General features: G+C 38.4%; 1 protein-coding gene across 3 annotated transcripts in view; it reads right to left on the bottom strand.

Annotated features, from left to right (window-relative positions):
• Positions 1-21,940, bottom strand: part of FMN1 (formin 1) — a 220,154-nt gene that overhangs the window by 186,035 nt on the left and 12,179 nt on the right. For 2 of the 3 annotated variants that reach the window (XM_089521999.1, XM_089522001.1), the window contains exon 2: positions 7,696-9,660. In XM_089521999.1, the coding sequence (XP_089378125.1) occupies positions 7,696-9,541 (1,846 nt within the window). In that variant the 5' untranslated portion in view covers positions 9,542-9,660. Of the gene's footprint in view, positions 1-7,695; positions 9,661-11,080; positions 11,156-21,940 lie in introns of those variants that run through there. The other variant, XM_089522000.1, reaches the window with a different exon arrangement.

Raw genomic sequence — 21,940 nt, 5'->3', positions numbered from 1 at the left:
GTGCTGAAAGAAAAGAAGAGATAGAGTTGGGTGTCATCCACATACTGGTGACACCACACTCCAAAGTTCCAGATGACCTCTCTCAACAGTTTCATGTTAAATAACATAGGGGACAGAACTGACTCTTGTGGGACTCCACAGTCCAGGGAGTTGAACAGGAGTCCCCAATCACCATTTTCTGACTTTGCTCCTACAGAAAAGACCACAGCCACTGCATAACAGTTCATTTATGTCCCATCCCAGACAGGGGGCCCAGAAGGATGCCATGGTTGATGGTACTGAAAGCTGCAGAGATGTCAAGCAGAAACAACAAGGACACACTCCCCCTGTCCAGTTCCCTCCGTAGATCATCCACCAAGGCAGCCAAAGCTGTCTCTATCCCAGAGCCAGGTCTGAAGCCAGATTGAAATGGATCTAGATAACCCATTTCAGCCAGAAACACCTGGAACTGGTAAGTCACCACTCACTCCAGAACCTTGCCCAAGAATGGAATATCAGAGACTGGCTGATAGTTATCCATAATGGTGGGAACCTAGGAGATCTGTTTCAATAATGGCCTCACAACAGCCTTCTTTAGAAAGGACGGAAATCTGTCTTGCTGCAGTAAGACATTCGCCATTCCCCTTACCCACTCAGCTAGTCCCCTTCTAGCTGCTTTCAGGAGCTAGGAAGGGCAAGGATCCAGTATGCATACAGTGGCCCTCACTTCTCCAAGGACCCTATTCACATTCTCAGGCTGTTGCTTTTCTGCCACCATTGTGTCTGCACAGTGTCATCCAACACAGCTGTCCCAAGTGGTCAGGGGCCTTTTACATTCTGGCCCCAAAAAAGGAAATAAAGACCACTTGACAGTTCACTATGAAGAATCTGAAGACACTTTGCAGACAAAATCACTTGGATCCACTCTGATTTGGATGCTCTAATCTTGGCTCCTGCTTGTCCAGTTTTACAGTGGTCATAGCTTAAAAATTCATTATTTCAGAATTCTGTGGGACAAAAGGATATTACTACTTTCCTGTGTGAATCAGGAAACAGTGCTAAAAGGACATGATGCCTTTCTTACCAATAAATGAAGAATTAGTAAGACATTGTGGAGTCAAGGTATCATAAACCAAAGACATAAAACACATTATACACGGTGAAATAAAATACAGATTATTCAGAACTAAATTGTAGAATAGGAACTGCTTTTCTGTTTACATTTTTTTTTTAAAAATAGTAGGTAGTAGCTGGGCCCATTTGGAATCAAACTGAAAGGATCAGTTGTGGATTTCATGTCAGGGAGCAGAAAATCTATCTGGGTTTTACTCTAAACTTTAAAAGGGCTATCCCAAGATGCTGACCTAGCCCTAAAAGATTCAGCACTATGGATATTACCAGTAAAGTTCAGACTGAAACCTGGAGTTAATTTACCTCTCCACTAATATAGAAGACATTAGCTGCCACTGATATTGTGTATTAGCAACTAATAATGCAAATTAAAGATGTACCCTTTAAAAAGACAAAGGCCCTATACAGAACAGCAGAAAATGCCAGCCTGTCGCCAGAGTCAGGGCACAGTGTCCTGATGACGCTTACCCCACTCCACCCCCATGGTGCTATTTTGCTGCACAGTGGTCTAGATGGCATGCACCATCATGATGCACCTCCGGCACTGTATACAAATGACACAGCACTGAAGGGATGCCATAGAGCTGCATCACTTCAGGGTGCAAAAATTGTTTTCGGCTCCATTTTGCACTATCCAGAGGCCGGATTGGGGCTGCAGTGTGAGGTTGCCGCTTAACAGTCCATTATTTCAGAATTCTATGGGACAAAAGGATGTTTCTTGTGTGAATCAGGAAACAGTGCTAAAAGGACATGATGCCTTTCTTACCGATATATGAAGAATTAGACCACTGTAAAACTTTTGTCTGCTGCTGGGCTTTTCACCACAATTTATTTCACTTTGCTGCCCTTCAGTGACTGGTTTTTATCAGGAACCTACATTTCTATAGAAACAACAGTACCTAATGGTGCTTCAGAGTGTCTTTTGGAAAACCAGAACTGATGACATTTTCTCACAGTATCTTATTCAGAACACATCCACAAATGGCATATCAGCTGTCCTCTTTTCAACAAGCTTGTAAAAAGGCCTTTTTGTTTTATAAACTGATTTTTCTAAAAAAAAGCATCACAGTAGACCTGATCACAAGACTTTCTGACTGAGTGCCTCTTATTAAACTGGCTTGTTACTTTTTAGTTCAAAGATCCAATTTCGTGTTCTAGCAACTGCTAGAGTATTTGTTGAGACAAGGTAGTGGGGTGAAAACAGGTCACTGCCTTAAGCAACATGGCAACTTTTCCTTTCAAGCTTTCAACTACAACTTTGATCATTCAAGTCTCAGTGCTTCCTGTAGAAATAATTCTCTATACTTTATGAGGCAGACATGACATCCTGCTAATTTATAAGGCAATAAATCCACTGACCAATTTATAAGCCAGATTTTGCTCGTTCATATGGGGCTATCAGTACTAAACCGTAGGCAGCCAAGCACAGAAAGCTAAGGTGCCAGTTTGAGCAGAATGGAAGGAAGGGAAGTCAGATCAATAGATTTAGAGGCAGGGAAAATTATAGGACACAGTCTAAATCAGAAAAGGTCATTCAAGTGCAGGGTGTGATGGGTGGAAGGAGCTGAAATGATGATGTAAGCAGGCAGATGATTGTACAAGGAATGGAGCAGGGCCGCTAGTGGGCTATGGCCTTGTCTGCACTGGCGAGGATACTTCATGGGTAGCCTAGAGTACCCTGGCCTCACAGCTGCCCCAACCTGCCTTCATTACCTTATGCTCCATTTCCATGCCATGGTGGCTGTATGCATGACTGTCCCACCAGGGTGCCAGGCGTATCTACTACTACAGCAGGTTGCTTGCTTCTGAGGTCAGAATGAGGCACCAGCAATAGTCACATGCTGGGTGCCTCATTCTGACCTCAGAACAAGCAACCCATGGCAGTGGCAGACACACCAGGTAGCCAGGTGGGCACCATGCAGACAGCCATCATGGTGTGGAAATGGATGTTCAGATGTTCCTGAAAGATCCAGAGCAACAGGTAAGATTTTTTTTCACTCTGTGTTAATGTTGTTATACCAGTTTGGTGAGGAATGTGCTGGACATTGTCCAGACTGCCCGCACCAGAACTAGGGTTTGTGCCATACATTGTCCAAACAGGATCATACTAGATTTCCTTTGAGGGGGGGATAGGGACTTTTTGGCCCACACAGACAAGGCCTTTGACTGGATCAATGAGCTTGTTGATAAGTGGCAATATTAATACAACACTCTCATTGCCTATTTGTATTTCATTGTTAAATTTTTTAAATTCTGCTGTTCTTTTGTTGTTTTTGTAAGTCACATTGTTTAAAATTTAGAGAGAAGAGGCATAAATTGCAGTACAGTACTCAAATAAAATGTCAGGTGCAAGATTGGAAAGCAAGTTTGGTTGATGTCCAGAAAAATACTCAGGCAAGTTTCAGAGGACTTGAGCTAGAATGGGTTACTTAGGAATCTGAGCAATACATCATTGATCCATTCTTCCTCTGCTCTGCAACCTTACCTTGAACAGCTTACGACAAAGAAAATACTATGTAGACACAGAAGCTGAGATTGTTAAAGTCCTTATATCCCAATAGCAACCAAGATTGTTTACTCAGACCATGTCAGTCCCGCACTGATTTCAACAGAAAACTAAAATCCAAGTATGTATTTTTGCCACTGTGGCCACATTGCATACACCCAAAAATTCCTTTCAAAAACAGTATCATGCTGAACCAGAATGATGAGATAAATTATTTCTAATTCAAGTAACATAGTAATGTATCCTGGTATCATTTTTGAACACCTTCCAGGGAAGGAACCTGGAAGCATGGTGTTGCACTGGCTCCAGTGCTTCCTGGAAAGATAGAACCAGACGGTGGCATTGGGTTCCAACTTGTCTCACATGCTTTTTAACATATCTATAAGAAACCATGGGAAGAAGTCATATGGAGACTTCAACTGGGGTGTCATCAATATCTGGTAACATTCAGGTTTATCCCTTTCCATCAACTCATCCCAGGCAGATTTTTGAAACCCCGACAAGTGCAGAATCTCTGAAGGACAGTACCAAAACAGCTCCCATACAACTTGGAGCAACTACAAGAGGAACAGCACTACAATGGAGTATCGGCTCAATAGGTAGACATGGATACACACAAAGGGAGATTGGGTAGTGGTGATGGGACATGCAGGCAAAAAGCAGAAGGAACTGACTGACATGGTGATGATTTTAACTGTGTTTGTTAGATATCATTAGGAGCCACTGGAAGGGATCAAGAATAGATCTTAACAAGTGCAGACTAAATGTACATCAACATCTTATCTGAGATATTAAGATCAGATATTAAGATCAATGATGGTCCTGACCAGTAAGAGTAATTGAGTAATCTGATATGTACCAAGGATAGGACTTTCTCATTGATAGCCCCATATCTGCCAAACTCATAGCTTGTGGAGATACATATAGCCTCATCATTCCTTGATTTTTTTGGGGAAAAGTGAAAACACATTTATTCCAATCTGAAGATGGTACTTTAAAATCTTTAGTGCTGCTGCTGTTGAGTGTTTGTGTTTAATTTTAATTGTTATGTGTTTGTAAACTATGCCATGTTGTGAGGACAAATAAAAACCCTTTAAGTAAATGAACAGAAAAAGAATAGGAGAGCTTCACTAAAAGGTCTACTAGAACACATAGATTCAACTCCTAATTTTTATTAGTTACCAAACAGCAAAACTATTATCCATGTAGTATTTATTTCTGTCAAATCATGACAATTTCTGACTGTAATATTGATTATGAGTAGATGTGAGGCTTATCTGCAAGAAATAAAGTGCCAGTAATTGCTCAAGCAAGTGAATTCATCATATTGCAGGCATGTGACTCACTAATGCTTCTTGCCTTGTGACTTTAGATATCAGCTACGGAAGAAATTTTAGCTAAGGCGCTGTACTGAATTCTTCCAATATGTTTTTAAAAATTTGGATTTCCCCCCAGCCCCATTTTGTAAAGAAAATAAATAATCTGTCATGACTGTGCCTACCATTTCACCCTTCATGTATTTCAAAAGCATTATTTAAATGAAGTTTTGTATCTGCCAACAATGACAGTCCATATTTTAAAAATAACTTTTTTGCAGAGTAAAGATGAATGCAAAAAAACAAAAAAACATTTTTTACAAATAAACTAGCATTTCAAATATTTTTAGGATCAACTTGTTTTGCAATTAAAAGAAACATTTCATCATATCTGGTTCAACAGTGAATGTAAAACAAACTAAACAAAACACCTTATTGCCGCCTACATTCAGCATTTGGAAAGTATTTGCTGACAGTAATAAGTATTTGTAATAATGATTTGTCAGTAACACCTACATAGATGTAATCATAGAACAAATGTTTAGACTATCATCTCTATGCTAACTGGCTCAAATGCACAATAGTTTCAAATAGCAAAATTACTGAATTTAGGTGAATTCTTTGTATGAAAGGAAGGACTGCTGCTCATTTTCTTTCACACAATTTTGAAGCTGGTCTTTACACTGTGAATGTTTGAACCAGGAGTGTGGAACAGGTAGGCCCCCAGCTATAGTATACTGCACCTCCCACCCACCTTAGCCCATACAGTGAATGGTGAAAGATGAATCACAGAATCATAGATTTGTAAGAGACCTCAAGGATCATCCAATCCAACTCTCTGCCATGCAGGAACACAGAACCAAAGCACCCCTGACAGATGGCCATCCAGCCTCTATTTAAAAACTTCCAGGTAAGGAGACTCAACCACACTCTGGAGGAGTGTTTTCCATGAGGACCATTGCAGTTCATCAGCATCAGGGCAGCCAGGTTCACCTCTTTGTCTAAACCAAATTAGGATTTCTTCAGACAGTATCTTGTCTAACATTGTTTTTGCCCTTAACAGAGAAACATTCTAAAGAGGCATCTAGTTAAGTTCCAATTTGGGACACAGATTTTGAGCAGCAGTGCCATTTCTAAGACCATAGACTTATAATTAACCTTCTTACTGAAGACCTTCATTGCTTATACAGTATTGTCCCTATTAGTTTAAACCAGGGGTGACTCATGACCTTCATGTGACAGCCAAGGCATGCACCCCCCCCCAGAAAGTAAAAGCAAAGTAAAATACAGTTGGCCCTCCATTTTCATGGGGGATCCATTCCAGCCCCCCCCCCCCCCCCGTGAAAACAGAGGCTTGCGCTTATTCAAGCCCCATAGGCTTGAATGGAGCACGTGCCATTGCAAATAGCGGAGGTTGCCCTCCACATATATTCAAGGAAACAGATCTCAGATCCACACATTAGGAGGGGTGACTATGAAGTGCATCCTGGAAACCCCAGATTTATCCACAGATACAACCATCCATGGCTTGAAAATATTTTTAAAATATATAAATTCCAAAAAGTAAACCATGATTTTGCCATTTTATATAAGGGACACCATTGTACTACTCCATTGTATATACAGTTGTCCCTCCATATTCGCCAGGGTTAGGGGAACAAAACCCCCATGAATATGGAAAAACCGCACATAACAAAAACACCATGTTTTTACCTAAAGGACACCTCTCTAGGAATCTCTAGGTCCTCCAGTGCAACTCTGTGGTCAATGTCCAACATAGAATGGCACTGGAGTAGCTACAAATGGTCTTTCAGTGCAACTTTTAGTTAAAGTTGACCAGAGAGTTGCACTGGAGGACCTAGACAGTCCTAGAGAGAACATATTAATGGTATCCATGAATAATCAAATCCGCAAATATCAAAGTCGCAAATATGCAGGGATGACTGTAATGGGGTTTGAGCATCGACAGATTTTGGTATCCATGGGGGGTGGTACTGGAACCAAATCTCAGCAAATACTCAGAAAAACATAAATACTATTTAAGTGCAATATGTACATCTTTAGCTAATAAATATAAATTAAGTATAAACAATATAATTATGTAATATAATTAACCATAACCATAACTGTATAGATACAGTTTTTACAGTTATGGTAGCATTCAGCAATAGGAGTTGCTAACTGAGAAACTACACTCTAAATGTATCAACCAAGGCAAATTAAAGATTTTTTATTATTATTATTATCAATTTGATATTTAAAGATACCAAAAAATCAGAAAAGGTCTTCATAAATAGGCAAAATATGTTTAAAGGAATATATTAAAAGGTTATTTTTAAAATGTAAAGCATTACTGATCAATTCCATATCAAACATAAAACAAATAATTACGATTTTACCAACGTAATACTTTGTAGTCCAACAAATCCTACTGGTCGCTTCCATCCTCACTTCCATATTTCTATTTCCATTGCCTATATGCTAAGCGCAGTAAAAACTTTCAAATCTTTTATTCAATTTATTCAATTTCTATATAAACATTTTGTTAATAGCTTATATACTGTATTCATTTCAAATACATTTCCCTCAATAATTAGAAAACAAGCATAACTTCAAGGGCACATATTTGACTTTATGCAGTTCTCAAGGACTTTGTGTGTCTCATGCAGATCCCGTAATATCTGCAGGACTTGCAAAAGAGAAGTTCCCAATAGATTATATCTCATTTTGGCATTAGAAAAAAAAAATCAAAACATGACTAACCTGAAGCTTGCGGCTGAATACTGCTTTTTTCTTGAGAGTTGATTTTTTCAGAGTGATCTCCACTGGCACCTTGATAAAGGCCTGGTTGTCTCATATAAAGTCCAGAATGTTCACATTCAGAAAATCTGAGTTGCAGATGTGCTTCTAGATCTTTACCTGGCAGGAGACTTGCACCAAAATTTCCTGAACTATGATAATCACTACACACAGATTTCTCTTCAGTTTCAAGAGCAGGCAATGGAAGTATTCTGTGGTGTAGCTGTGGGCTAGGCAGACATGATGACATAGGAGAAGGCAGAGGCGACATCTGTTTGTGTGTATTGGATGGTGGGTATGAATTATTAAAAACATTGCTAACCGCTGCTAAAGAGGGAGACAGTGGCCTTTTATCTTCTTGTTTAACACCAGTCCTTATCTGACAAATATCAGGATTCAAATTTATTGGCAGGTGTAAAGATGAATATTTATTGTTCTCCTGGGGCACTGTAGGTCTTTTTTCATAAACTAATCCTGTTGGTTTGGTAATATGCGGCAATCTCTTCCACTCTGCAGTTTCATCTAACCTGTCACTCTGTATAACTTTCAATATGGTTTTATTGACTGCTCCAATCAGAGTATGTGATTCTTCAATAGCATCCTCTTTTTCTTTATATTGCTGAATATAACCTTCATGCATTTTTCCCTGCATCACAGTGGCAAAAACAGAACCTGTTGATTCTTTGCTATCCTTATTCTTGGCAGAAGGTACTTGGCCATGTTCTACAGAGGTGCTTAAAACGTTCTGTAATTCATACTCTGAGTCTTCTCCTTTTGATCCCACTCCAACCTCAGGCTTGCCTTTGCGGTTCTCTGCAGTACAATTATAGTCATGCACCATTTCAGGTGTTTCAATCTTACCAAAGGCCTCAGATTTATTGGCTGATGTTTCTTGGAAAGAGTTCAGCAAAGGGCTGCTCTGTTGCACCTGAATCACTTTAAGTGTATTCTCCATATCATCTAATAAACTATGGCTGGAATGTGCAAAACAGTGTCCGAGTACATCATTGTCATATTCAGAGAAAGAAACAGAGAGATCTGTATCAGATCCTAAAGCCCGACTGTTTTCAAGCAAATGCCGTTCTCTTTTTGATTTCCCTGGCCGTTGATTCATATCTGATGATAAATCCTCTTTGTCCTCCAGATTCTCTGGATATGAATATGTAAAAGAACTGGAGGAGACATCTGCAGGACATGTGGCAGAAAGCAATTTGTTACTTTCTGACAATACCTGTCTGCGGTTTAAAGCTGAAGGGTCCACAACTGCTGGGATCTTTCTTTTAATTTTCTTGTTTATGAAATCCTCAATGCTCTCTCTCCGTTTGCTGGATTTCCTTGTTTTTTTAGTTTTCAATATGGACTTCTTTTCCATGGATTCTGAAAAAGACTCTTGTTGATCCCAGAAACCCAGGTTCTCATCATCTCTATATTTCCGGCTTTCAGAAACGTCTTGCAGCTTTCCATCCTGATTTCCCATTTTAACACCTAGAATATGGCTTGAACTCAGCAGAGTAGTCAAGAGCCTCTCCTTCTCAGCGTTCAGTTTATACAGCTCAGTGAGAATATCCTTAGTCGTCGTTTGCTTGAAAAAGATGTCTTCAATGTTTTCACAGGTCTGCCTTGTTGATCCCACAGTCTCTAAGCTTTCCCTCACTTGATAGCAGTTAAGAAAGCATTTATTAGATTTGTCCAGAGTCACACAGCCCTTGTACGTGAATCCTTTAACTTTTCCCTTTGGAAGATAGAAACTGACGTAGCAAATCTCCATAATGGGTCTGTGCAACTGGAGGACAGTATGAGTGCCTTCCATTGTGTTAGCCTAATTATTCATGCATTTAAAAATTATGAGGTCAATAATCTTGCATGACACACCATGTGATGCAAGAGCCATAGAGGAGGCATCTGATTAATCTTCTACCGTAGCATTTCCTGTTAAGAAGAAAAAGAAACACTCTTCAAGAACAAATAAACAAGGAGAACAAATATTTTAGTGCCCTTAAAGTATAATCCAGGCTGACATTCCCATTGTGCCTGGGACCTGTGGCTAGTTTAGAGCCCCTCCCTCCATTTTTCCAACTGTTACTGCTCTGGTTTCTGAAGAAGGAGAGCAGCCAGGCACACTTCCATTCTGCTGGGACTAAGCTGCTGCTGCAATTAATTTTTCTCCTCTCCTCATTTCTTTCCCCTTGTGTGTCATGTTTTATTTTGATTACAGCCAGCCCTTTGTAGCCATAGATTCTTTATCCATGGATTTAAGCATCCACAGCTTGAAAATATTAATAATATATAAATTCCAAAAAGCAAGTTTGATTTTGTCATTTTATATAGGGACACCTTTTTAATATACCATTGTATTTAATGGGACTTGAGCATCCATGGATTTTGGAATCCATGAAGGGGCCTGGAACTAAACCCCAGAGGATACCAAGAGCATGAGGCTGAAGACAGGGACTGTTGTATTAAGTATTTGGGAGCATTTGGCAACATAGATTTACTTCAAACAAACAAATAAATAATAAAATAAAAATTAGTCACATGAACTGTTCATTTTTTGACCACATTGCTATAAAATGACTGTTCTCCTACCCCAGAAATCTCACACTGTTAGCATTTCTCCTAAGTGCTTCAATATCTTTACATGCATCATCTGAACAATCCTTAAGACAACACATGAGGTCTGACATTCTTATCCACCTTTTATAGATACTTAGAAAGAGTTGCTTGCCTAAGGCGACCTATGAGTTCACATCTGGGCCAAGATTTTAATCAGAGATTTTATATTATATAGCATATTCTTAATCACTATTCCTATGTGCTCCACGATCTTCACATATATTATATGTTCATATCTGGGTCAAGATTTGAACCAGAGGCTTCATATTATAGATCATATTCTTAACCACTACATTCACCCAGTGTACACTGTATCTGCATATACAGTCAGCCCTTCTTATACACGGATTTTTTATACACGGATTCAAGCATACACAGTTTGAAAATGTTCACAAAAAGTATAAATTTCAAATGTCAAACCTTGATTTTCCATTTTTTATAAGGGACACCATTTTGCTATGTCATTATATTTAATGGGACTTGAGCATACACGGATTTTGTTATACACGGGGGATCTTGGAACCAAACCTCAGCGTATAACAAGGGTCCACTGTATACTCTGGTAACCTCTCAACTGCATTAGTTTTGGATGAATTATATCTCTGCCTGCCCTTTAAGCCAAGGTGCTTTAATTTTTTAGTGTCCTTTTCCAGAATTTTGACTAGTATGACCAAGTTCATGAGAAACAGAGCCTGCTGGATCATTTTGAGGCCCAATTCAAGGTGCCGATACTCACCTTTACTGGCTTCAAACAAAAATATCTGAAGGGGCACCTCTCTCCATAGCAGTCTGCTTGAGCTTTAAAGTCTTCTGTTGAGGTCCTTGAACAGAAGTTGCACGAGTTGGAATATTTGCCATTATTGGTTTAAGAGTACATCCACTTTTCAGATGTCTATGTTTCTAATTGATTTCTATTGTAAACACCCTGAAAGATCCCAGAAAATATATTTTATCATCTGATCAGCTTTCCCCCATAACTGAAAAAAGGTATAAAATTGCTAGGTTCACAATTCATGATGTCTGACCATTTCAGAGGTAGTGCCAACTGAAATCTTAGATGCATGTGTTTGCTCTTTTGATTCCTTCAAACCACTATCATTGACACAATATAAACAAGGACAGCAAGCCGCCTTGTGTTAGTGTTTGTCCTTTTAAAACAATCCTTGCATTTCTGCACTGTTTTCTCTATAAGGTTGTGCAAGAAATCTATACGTCCGAGTATCACTACTGTGATTCTCTCAAACAAGGCTTGGAAAAATCACTTTTCCGAACACCAACAGCCAGAATCCCACAATAGGCAAGACATCTGGCCAAGTTGCTTGGGGGATTCTGGCTGCTCTAATTTTAAAAAACACAAACTTTCCTCAGCTCTAGTTTTGAAATGAGAAAAGTCTATCACAATAGGCACTGGCCAACACATTATGTATAAGCATAAACAACATACCGCAGAAAATAATAATTAAAAAACACCACCACCAAAGTTTTTCTTAAAATTGAAGATTAAAAAATATTTTAAATTGATCTTGTTTGATAGAAAATACCTTTTATTTATTAAGATCAACCAGAACATTTATTGCATGTTTGCTTTTGTATCTGGTTGGACATATTATAGATAAAGTATGATGTATGAGCTTGTGCCAACAGCGGTGCAGAAACCAGATACACGATAATTATATTATGACTTTTCCTAATTTAATTTCCTCAAGTCACATGCACTGTATGCCAGTTTTGCTCCATTTTTGGATACACTGTGCTTTTTGTTCAGTGTGCTACACAGCTCGGAAAAGTTACTCTTCCATGCTTCAATTCAAGAATGCCCAGCCAGTATGATCGGAGAGCTGTAATAAAAAGATCCTCCCGCTCCTTAAATTGGAACAAGCTGCTATTTTTACATCATTTATATCAGAGCACTAAAGAAAGTAAAGCAAGCCCTTCCCTTACATGGGGGAATCTGTTCTGGACCCCCCCCCCCCCACGTAAGGGAACTACCGCGTATGGTGGAGCCCCATTGAAAATAATAACGCTCGTGCCCATGATGCAGCACACCATTGCCTCTTATGGCATGCAGTTTTCAGCATAAGCTGAAAGCTATGTATGGCGTGCCCACATATGATGTGGGTGCACTGTAACAGAAAGTTGCGCTCGCTCTCTCTCTCTCTCTCTCTCTCTCTCTCTCTCTATATATATATATATATACCGTAAGTTTGAAAAATTGAAAACAATCATGTGTGTCAACAGGATTTTTTCAAATAACTGGTAAAAAGGTAATGGCTTTCCATTTCCCATAATGGTCACTATTACTTATATCCCAGCTAACAATATAACATCTCTAACAGAATTCAGGAATGGAAAATCTTTGACTTTTCAAATGTTTTGATCTGTAACTCTCTCAGTCCTTGAGCACTGCCATGCTGAATGGAGCTGTAGGACAAATGTCTGGAAGTCCCAATGTTCCACATCCCAGCTTTTTGTTCTTTTAAATGATTTGTACCTGCATGCAGATGAAGGGAACGGGGGAACAAACCCTTGTAACCTTATACAATGAGGCTGAAAGAAACCTAACACAACTTGAAGAAAATATGGCTTACTGTCCTGACACTGATACTGGATTGATCTGAATCCAAAAGTTGTGTTCAGTTGTGTACTTCTGCCACTCTCTCTGGAGACGGATGAGTCAGTGATTCATTTTATGATCCCTTGGGAAGCATTACTGGTATAATCTAGAAACTCAACTTTCCACTAATGATCTAGATTTAGTAGTTTGAAATGGCAAGAGGAGAAGCATAGCGTGAATATAACTTAGAAAGAGAATTTACAGAGTATAAAAAGTGGACCAACTCAGCAAGAGTACATTTGTTTTGTCCAATCTTCTCTTATTTCTGCACAGCCAATATACACAACTCTACCCTGGCAATAAACCACTGAACCTCAACAGCTAAAGGCTATCCTGATACAATGATTAACTCTTTGTGCTGAAGGACTAATTTATGTTTGCTGATGTGTGAACAAATAAAATGCACTCCACAATCTCCACAGAAATTAATGCTGATTTTTTTTTTAAAAAAGGCTTAAAGCCAGATGATTTCACTGCATATTACAGAACAACATAAATATTAAAATACAGTTTATAATTTTTTTTTATTTTTTTTTATTTTTTTTGCTAGAATAGTTTTCATGCTGCATAGTGAATAAATGGCTTTGTGTAACCTTGGTCAAATGGCAGATGATTTCATATTCTACAGAGGTCTGAAGGGTGCAGAGAAATCAATTCTTCACAGAATATAATCAGGGAAGGACAATGCTATGTCATCTTGCTGATCTTTAGATTTTAGAAGGAACAGCAAATAATTACAAGAAATAGTTGTGAGAAAAGTGATAAGATAGAAATGAGAAGATAATGTCCACAATCTCCCCTCCAAGAATTCAATCAATAATCTATTACGTATCTGCAACACTGTAAGTAGAATCAGAAAGTCTAGTGGGTACACATTCAGTTATTTTGTTGTGGCCAAACATTCCTAATCTTTATCAAGACATTTTCAAAGTACATTAGACAATTTCTGTCTCTCATTCATCCCAAAGCCCTGGAATACCTTCAAACTGGAGCCTTGTAGTGCTATATAGTCATCACGCTTCCACTATACATACAGTTACAAAGATCTTCTGTACGCCACAAGATGATTCTATACATGATTGCAGAAACGATCTTAATTTCTATTACAGTATTCCGACCTCAAGACATCTTTTAATTTCATTGTCACATGGCAATAGCATTTGGTAGGGTGTGTCTATTCACATGAAACAGGGCTCCTCAGTTCTCAAATAGATACAGACAATTTAAAAAAATGAATCAAGATAGATAACTAGCACATGTGGTTAGCCTCAGGGCACAAGACACAAACTCGATTTTATTCCAATGATCATTAAGCTATTCTAATTTTTAAAATGCTGCCAGTAAAATACAGACCAGGGCTCCAGTAATTTTCAATAGTTTCAATAGCTTCAGAAGCGGGAACGTCAGCAGGAGTTGTTTGAGACCCAGGCAACCCCTGCTAAAATTCCCTTTTCTGTTCAATCCTAAATTACAGAGGTTCTGTCCTGTATTTTACCTGGGAGTCCTAGATTAAAATTACTTTAATATATGGAACTGAACCTGCTCAGAACATTTATTTTTAACAGGATTTTGCAAACTGTCCAGGGTGGTGTTTTTTTTAAAAAAAAGAATATCATGAATGCTGAAACAGTTTAAAGCACAGAATAGAATGGCAGTGTATTCTGCCACTGTGATTGGGAGCAGCAATACTAGTTGTATGTGTTACAACTGAAGTAATACACAAGGCTATTGAAAAGTGGAACCCTGTGAGAAAGTTAAATCCAAGGTGTAAAATTACTCATGAGACAAGGTTCTCTCCCATCATTCCTCCTTGTTGACCACCTTGACTTTTCCCTACTTTTTATTCTGATTTTATGACCACTTCTTGCCTCCTGCTGGGGCTGCCATGGCTTAACAGACTCTGAAATTGTTCCTGCTACTGAGTACGCAACTTCAAAGGTACCTGGAATTTCAAATCCATATACACTGTTGCAGAATGATCCATGAAAAAGGGACCTCTGCTTGCAGATATTTTCTGAAAATAATAATAATAATAATAATAATAATAATAATAATAATTTATATAGCACCAGTGATATGCTTTACAACAGAATGTATAACTGGTGCTATATAAAATATAGTTCAAATTTGTTCAGAGGGGGTTACCACTGCTTTCCTTAGAGGCTGAGAAAATGAGACTTGCCCAGAATCCCCCAGTGCGTCCATGGCTTTGCAGGGATTCAGACCCTGGTCTCCTAGAATCCTAGTCCAATACTCAAACCACTACACCATGCTGGTTCTGTCCTATTACTTATACATTAATTAGTGTGAAATACTTTAAAATGAAAAACATTTTTCAGTATAGATTTCATATCAGTATTGGTGTTTATATTTAGTATTATTATAATATTTCTTTAAATCCCATGTTTCTCCCAAAATTGGGACTCAAAGCAGCTTACAATTTAAAAGAACAGTGCAATTAAAAACAAACAAAAGTGAGCATTAAAATAGAATTAAACTATTACAATAATAAAACACATCATTTGCTAAAAGAATAAAATTTAGTTTTTTAAAAAAAGATAAAAGTGCTTAAAAACAGTACAATCAAAACAGTACAGTACCCCACATAAAACCTGTGAATTCTACAGCTTACCTATTAGATCAGTAAATGCCAATGAATATTCATGCTCATATCCTATGGACACATACCTCTAAACAGCTATGCTCATTCAAAGAAGGCAACTGAGTTTACCTGCTGCACAGCAATATAGCCATATATTTGAACATATGGTTCAAAGAAGACATATGCACACATAAAAACATATTGTAGCTAAATACTAAGTAATAACAATAATAAAATTTTAAAAATAATTAATAAAAAATACTAGTAAGTAAACACATAAGGAAAATCCTCTAGTGAACCTATTCCAAAACACGGCATCACTACTGAGAACATCTTGTCCATTAAGTAACTAGCTACCTAATTTCTGTAGGTGGGGACATACGCAGCACAGCCTCAAATAATGATTCATATATGGGTTAATAAATGATTAAACCTTCATATGAGAACACTCTCCAAATATACCCTGACCATACGCCATTTGGGATTTTATAATGATAAACTAGTAAGATTTTTATAGTCAAATGCGCATCTTGTCATAATACAGTACAAGAAAGAAATTTGCCTGAGAAGAGATGTTTTCCTCTACCATTTCATATGAATCTGAATTCATTCTTTAGGAGCCCTGGTGGCGCAGTGGTTAAATGCCTGTACTGCAGCCATTCACTCAAAACCACAAGGTTGCGAGTTCAAGACCAGCAAAAGGGCCCAAGCTCGACTCAGGCTTGCATCCTTCCGAGGTCGCTAAAATGAGTACCCGGACTGTTGGGGGCAAATTAGCTTACTTGCTAATTAGCTTACTTGCTGTTCACCGCTATGATCTTTGGAATAGTGGTATATAAATCAAACAAATTATTAATTATTATTATTATATTCTGTCCTCTAGATACGGGAAATTAATGGGGACTATGAACAGGTCTTTCTGTTTAATAGTGCCCTGGTTGTGTGGCTCTCTATCATTCTTTTAATCAGGTATTAGTTGAGTTTTATAAAATTACTTTTTGGGATTACAGTTCCCAGAACGCCCCAGATTCTTGGAATTATAGTCCACCTCTAGGTATTAGAAATGGCACCTTTTTTCCTTGCTCACACCCATTCTTCAGCCACTTTATTGTCACTAGAACCCAATATATCTTTTTGAAAAAGAATTCCAGTTTTAATTATTAAAATGGAACTGTTAAAGGAGGGGGAAAGAGTTTGTGGTTTCTTATCATGGCCAACATGAGGAAAGCAATCAAGTTGATTTATGAATTTTGTCCAGTTTACACAATGTTGACCCAAAATATCAAGTTGGAAATTTCTAAAATAAGCCACAGTGAATTTAGGTGGCACTTTCTGTATGGACAGAGGGTTTTATAAATATTTTTATAAAGAGGATTTTATAAAGGCAAAATAAACTACAAGCAGAAGATCAACAGATGAGCTGGAGGAACATACATTTTAGTTGGCCTTTTTAGTCAAAATACTGAAATAGAGCATTTTCTAATAAAAACAGTCATAAATTCAGTTACACAGCCCATAAAATCATTTTGTTCTGTCTTCATTTGTTGTTTGTTGTTGTGTGCCTTCAAGCTATTTCTGACTTATGGAGACCCTGAGACGACCATCTCAGGGGCTTTTCTTGACAAGATTTGTTCAGGGGGGGTTTGCCTTTGCGCTCCTCAGAGGTTGGGAAAATGTGATTTGCCCAAGGTCACCAAGTGGGTTTCGATAAATGAGCAACGATTCAAACTCTGGTCTCAAGAGACATAGTCCAATGCTCAAACCACTACACCACACTAGCTGCTCCAAAATATATCTACGATGTATTTATATGATGGCAAGACAGTAATATTTAAACAGATGTTAGGAAGTAAATACTCAAAGTTTGTTGGCAAAGTTTATTTTAAAGGTCCTTTAATTCTCTGCTAGTTAGAAAGGGATATATTTTAACAGCAGGCTAGCAGTCACACCACACAGTAATGAGCTTAAACTGCTGGTATAAAATCTATGGTGTCTGGGAAAAGCAACATTACTGTGTCAGCTTTTCTCTGTAAAACTCTTGAGATGATCTTGTTTCAGTGAAGTCAACAGAAAGCTAAATCCCTTCGGAGAAATAAAGCTGCACGTCTTAAACTTTGTTCTAACGAGCAATGCTATTTCTGTTTGATTGCTCATCATGGACATTCCCCTCAATTTTTCCCCACTTACCCCATTACAAACTATAATGGCATAAAACTATACCAAAGCTAAGTCGCAAACTATAGGGACATAAAAGTATACTGGGGATCCTGCAGTGTAGCAGACTGGCAAATATACTATGGTGCAATGGTTTGTGCATTGGATTAGGACTCTGGAGATCAGGGTCTCGGCAATGGAAACCTGCTGGGTGATCTTGGGCAAATCACACATTCTCAGCCCCAGAAAATCTCATGATAGCTTCACCTTAAGGTTATCATAAGTCAGAAATGACTTGAAGACACACAACAACAATACGATATGGTTGATACTCTGCCCTGACATACAGGAGAATCATTCCATTGTTTCACTAACAAAGACATGCCAGTGAAACATAGCAAATAGAGCATACAACAATGTGGGTTGGGATGGGCATAGTTTGGGAGGGGCACACCTGTTCCTTTAATCCACCGCCAAAATCTTTTCAATGATGCAACCCTGTACCAGCTCCCAACATGGGGATCTTTCACAACACACAGTTATAGTGTTTTGATTCCACTTCAATGGTCATTGCAACATCCTGTGGAATCCTGGGCTTTGTAAGTTTGGTGAGGCACTGGAGCTTTTTGTTCAAGAATTCTAAATATACCTTCCTTGACTTAAATCCATCAGTGAAACTTTTATTGGCCAACTGAAATGCACAATATACTTGTTGCAACCCTTCCTTGACTGAAAATCCCATGATTCCATGGGATTTACCCATGGCAGTTTAAGGGGAATTATAATGCTATAACATTGTAGTGTGAAAGAACCCTGATGGAGGAACAGAAGAATGTAAGATCACACCAAAAGCCTGTCTAATCCCACCTTCTTTTCTCACATTACAGGACCAGATGTCTAATAGGGAGCCTGAAAGCAGACGTGAATGCCAAAAGCACCTTCTGCTCTCATTCTTCAGAAAAATCTATTGAGGCATATCATGGATAGCATCCCTTAATACAGTCTCTTCTATAAACTAAATGTCTTCTATGAATCTGTCCCTCCCACTGACTTCACTGGCAAGGACAGGAATCAGAAATAGCTGCCTGCACAACAACCACTCTATCCACATTGCCACAACAGAGCAATGTAATGTTATGTAATTCAGCAACCACTGCACAGACTCTCACTGACATCTAACATCATTTCCGTGGGCATCTAGCATTGAAAAAAGAAATATAGCCAAATGTTAAGAGGATGAGCAGATGGAGAGTCTCACCACTGTGAATGATTAGCTTTGGGAAAAGAGGCTAGGAAACAGAAGGGAACCCTTAGCTACATAACAGGAAAACAGCCATCATCCCCATCCCCTGCAAACACAGCAGAAGGAGCAACACACACACCAATCAGACTTTGAATTGCCAATGATATCTATGCCATATATAGTCTCATACATGGAAGGTCCTTTTTATTTTATCGGCCTTTTAATATGTAATCACATGGAAAGAGACTTCTGATTGGGGTGTGTGTTTTATCTTTTAACTTTTGTATATCTTTTAAATAATTCAATACTGCTTTAATGTGACAATTTTAATTACATTAAAATTACATTTTTATTGTTTGCTTTTAATTGATTCATTTTGTGAGCTATCTTGGGTCCCATTCTGGAAGAAAGGTGACATATAAAATAGATAGATAGATGATAGATAGATAGATAGATAGATAGATAGATAGATAGATAGATAGATAGATACAATGAGCTCACAGTGATGGGGACATCCCCCACATATATATATATATATATATATAATCTCCTCCATATACTATCTTGTGCTATTGATAGTGCTATTGTTCCTCATAGGAGCAGCTATCAGTTCATAGGAACAGCTCCTTCCCACCAGTACCTAGGGATCCCTTCAGGCATAGTGTTTTTTCTCAGCACTGTGGAAACTGTAGTATCAGGCCACCAAAACTAAGGGCTTATTCACACTTATAGTTTATATTTCCACATACTATGGCTTCATTCCATGTAATTCTGAGATTTGCAGTATAGGGAGGGATATTTACTTTGATAGTGTCACTTGTTCCAATGGACACTGAAGACTCTGAACTAAGTTATGGATTTGACAATAGCTTGTTGTTGTTGTTTTTGTGTTCTCAAGTTGTTTCTGATTCATGGTGACCCTGAACCTATCAGTTTGCTGGGGCTGAGGGTAAGTGACTTGCCCGAGGTCACACAATGTGTTTCCATGACTGAGCAGAGAATGGTCTCCATAGTCCAATGCTCAAACCACAATAGCTACTCAATTTCAAACACACATGCACTCACATAAATAAATAAAAACCAGGGACTTGAAATGATTTCTTTTTTATATATATAACCTCTAGCTGCAAACAAAATTTCAAACAATCCAGAAATTCTTATACATTAGCAATGAAAAGCCTGTTTAAAATGTCCTTTGGATTTATTCCCAATCATCTTTATATGAATGAATAATGAATACCCAACTCTTTACTGTATAGCATCATATCTGCTCTATTTAAACAAAATGGAAAAAGCTTTTCTGCAAAAGGAATGAAAGAAAGAAGAAAGGCAATGCAACAATTGAAGGCTCTGTGTTATAAAACATTACAGTGAAACATATCTACCCATTCTGATGTACACTTAGAAGCAGGGTAAAGATACAGATGAACCCAAAGACTGAAATAAAAGTTAATTATAGGCAAAAAGGAAACACCATTAGCCAAAAGGTCACAAAGGCCTGTTACAAAATAACTATGTTAGTGAATTTCCAGAGATAGACAGGTTCATCTGTTTCAATATGAAAAAAGAGGAATTTTGTGCCCCCTTAAAGACACACTCATTTATTTCAGCATAAACTTTCATAGGTTATAGCTGACTTCATGAGAAGTCATAAAGACTGAAGAAGTGATAAATATACACCACAAAACCTGAAATAAATTAGTTCATCTTTAAGATGCCACAAGACATTTTTATGTAAGTGAAATGAGTTTTCCCCTCCACTGTAGTAACAAGTACAGAAAAAGCTACATGTTAGACATAGTTTATACCTAACAGCATACGGATTCCTCTTTTTGCACGTACCTAGAAATGGAGAGGGGTTTTTTCCCCCCAGAAAGGAGGGCTCTGAAGGGTGCCCTCCATTCTACATCACTGGGCTCTCATCCAATACCAGTGTGCCAGTTAGTGGAAGTACCCCCTCCCCTGTAGGAGTTAGAAATGTTTGTGACGTAATAGAGTGTACTATCTTGGTAGAATGATGGATATTTAAATTGTGACTTCTCCCTGAACTATCAGCACCCGAAGGAAGAGGAACATTTGTCTGATGAGGAATGTCACAGCATGCATCTGCAAGTGGGTGTCCCTAACAAAGTCCTAAAAGCTGCACAACTGCTTGAAATATCAGCCAAGATCCTGGGTTGGTACCCCACCTACCCCGAAAAAACTCAGCTCCTCAGCACATTGGTCATGATGATGAGTTAGGCACTATTTCTGTGTTCAGAGGCAGCATACGTTTGGATACCAGAAACAGCACACCTCTACACATACAGTATAACCTGCATGCAGGCTAATCATAGGCTGGCCCAACTATGGGAAACATAATACTGGGACTAGATAGAGCTTTGGACTTTTTCCACAAAGATTTTCTAACGTTCTCAGTCCAAATGTCTACTCAACATAGATTCAGAAGCTCTATTCACTAAAGACATTACTCTGGATCAGTACACTGTCTGGATGTGTAGATTTTTGCAGGCCCAGTCTGGAGACTAGACAGCATGCCCGGAAGAAAAACAAATATCTGCACAAACAATGGGTTAAAAAAAAAAGCTTTATTAATTACAGCTGCATAGACTTGGCCTGGTCTGGCACAATGTAATGGACCTGGGAATTTAACAACCTGCCTGTTTTTTGATATGCCTTTGTCCTACCAGCTGAAATACACCTATGTAGTAACTTCACAGAAGTGAAGTAGGCATCAGCCACTGTGTGATTTCCATGCTACCTGGGATGGAGGTGTGTTGAAAATCCTCTGAGCTAGGCCCGGCACTATTAAGCCTGCATGCCCAAGTTGCTTAAGAAACCATCATAAAGGAAGAATAATGGGCTATCCAGTCCCATCTTCAACAAAATTGCATCTGGCCCCATGCCACACTGCTCACATATTAAAGCTGAAACAAAACCAAAACCAACAAGCAATGAGTTTACAGCCCAACAACAATGAACA

The sequence above is a fragment of the Sceloporus occidentalis genome, unplaced genomic scaffold (assembly GCF_023333645.1).
Source record: "Sceloporus occidentalis isolate IW3139 unplaced genomic scaffold, rSceOcc1.0.p SCAF_4, whole genome shotgun sequence".
Classification (NCBI taxonomy): domain Eukaryota; kingdom Metazoa; phylum Chordata; class Lepidosauria; order Squamata; family Phrynosomatidae; genus Sceloporus; species Sceloporus occidentalis.
This window is presented reverse-complemented; position numbering and strand designations above follow the sequence as displayed.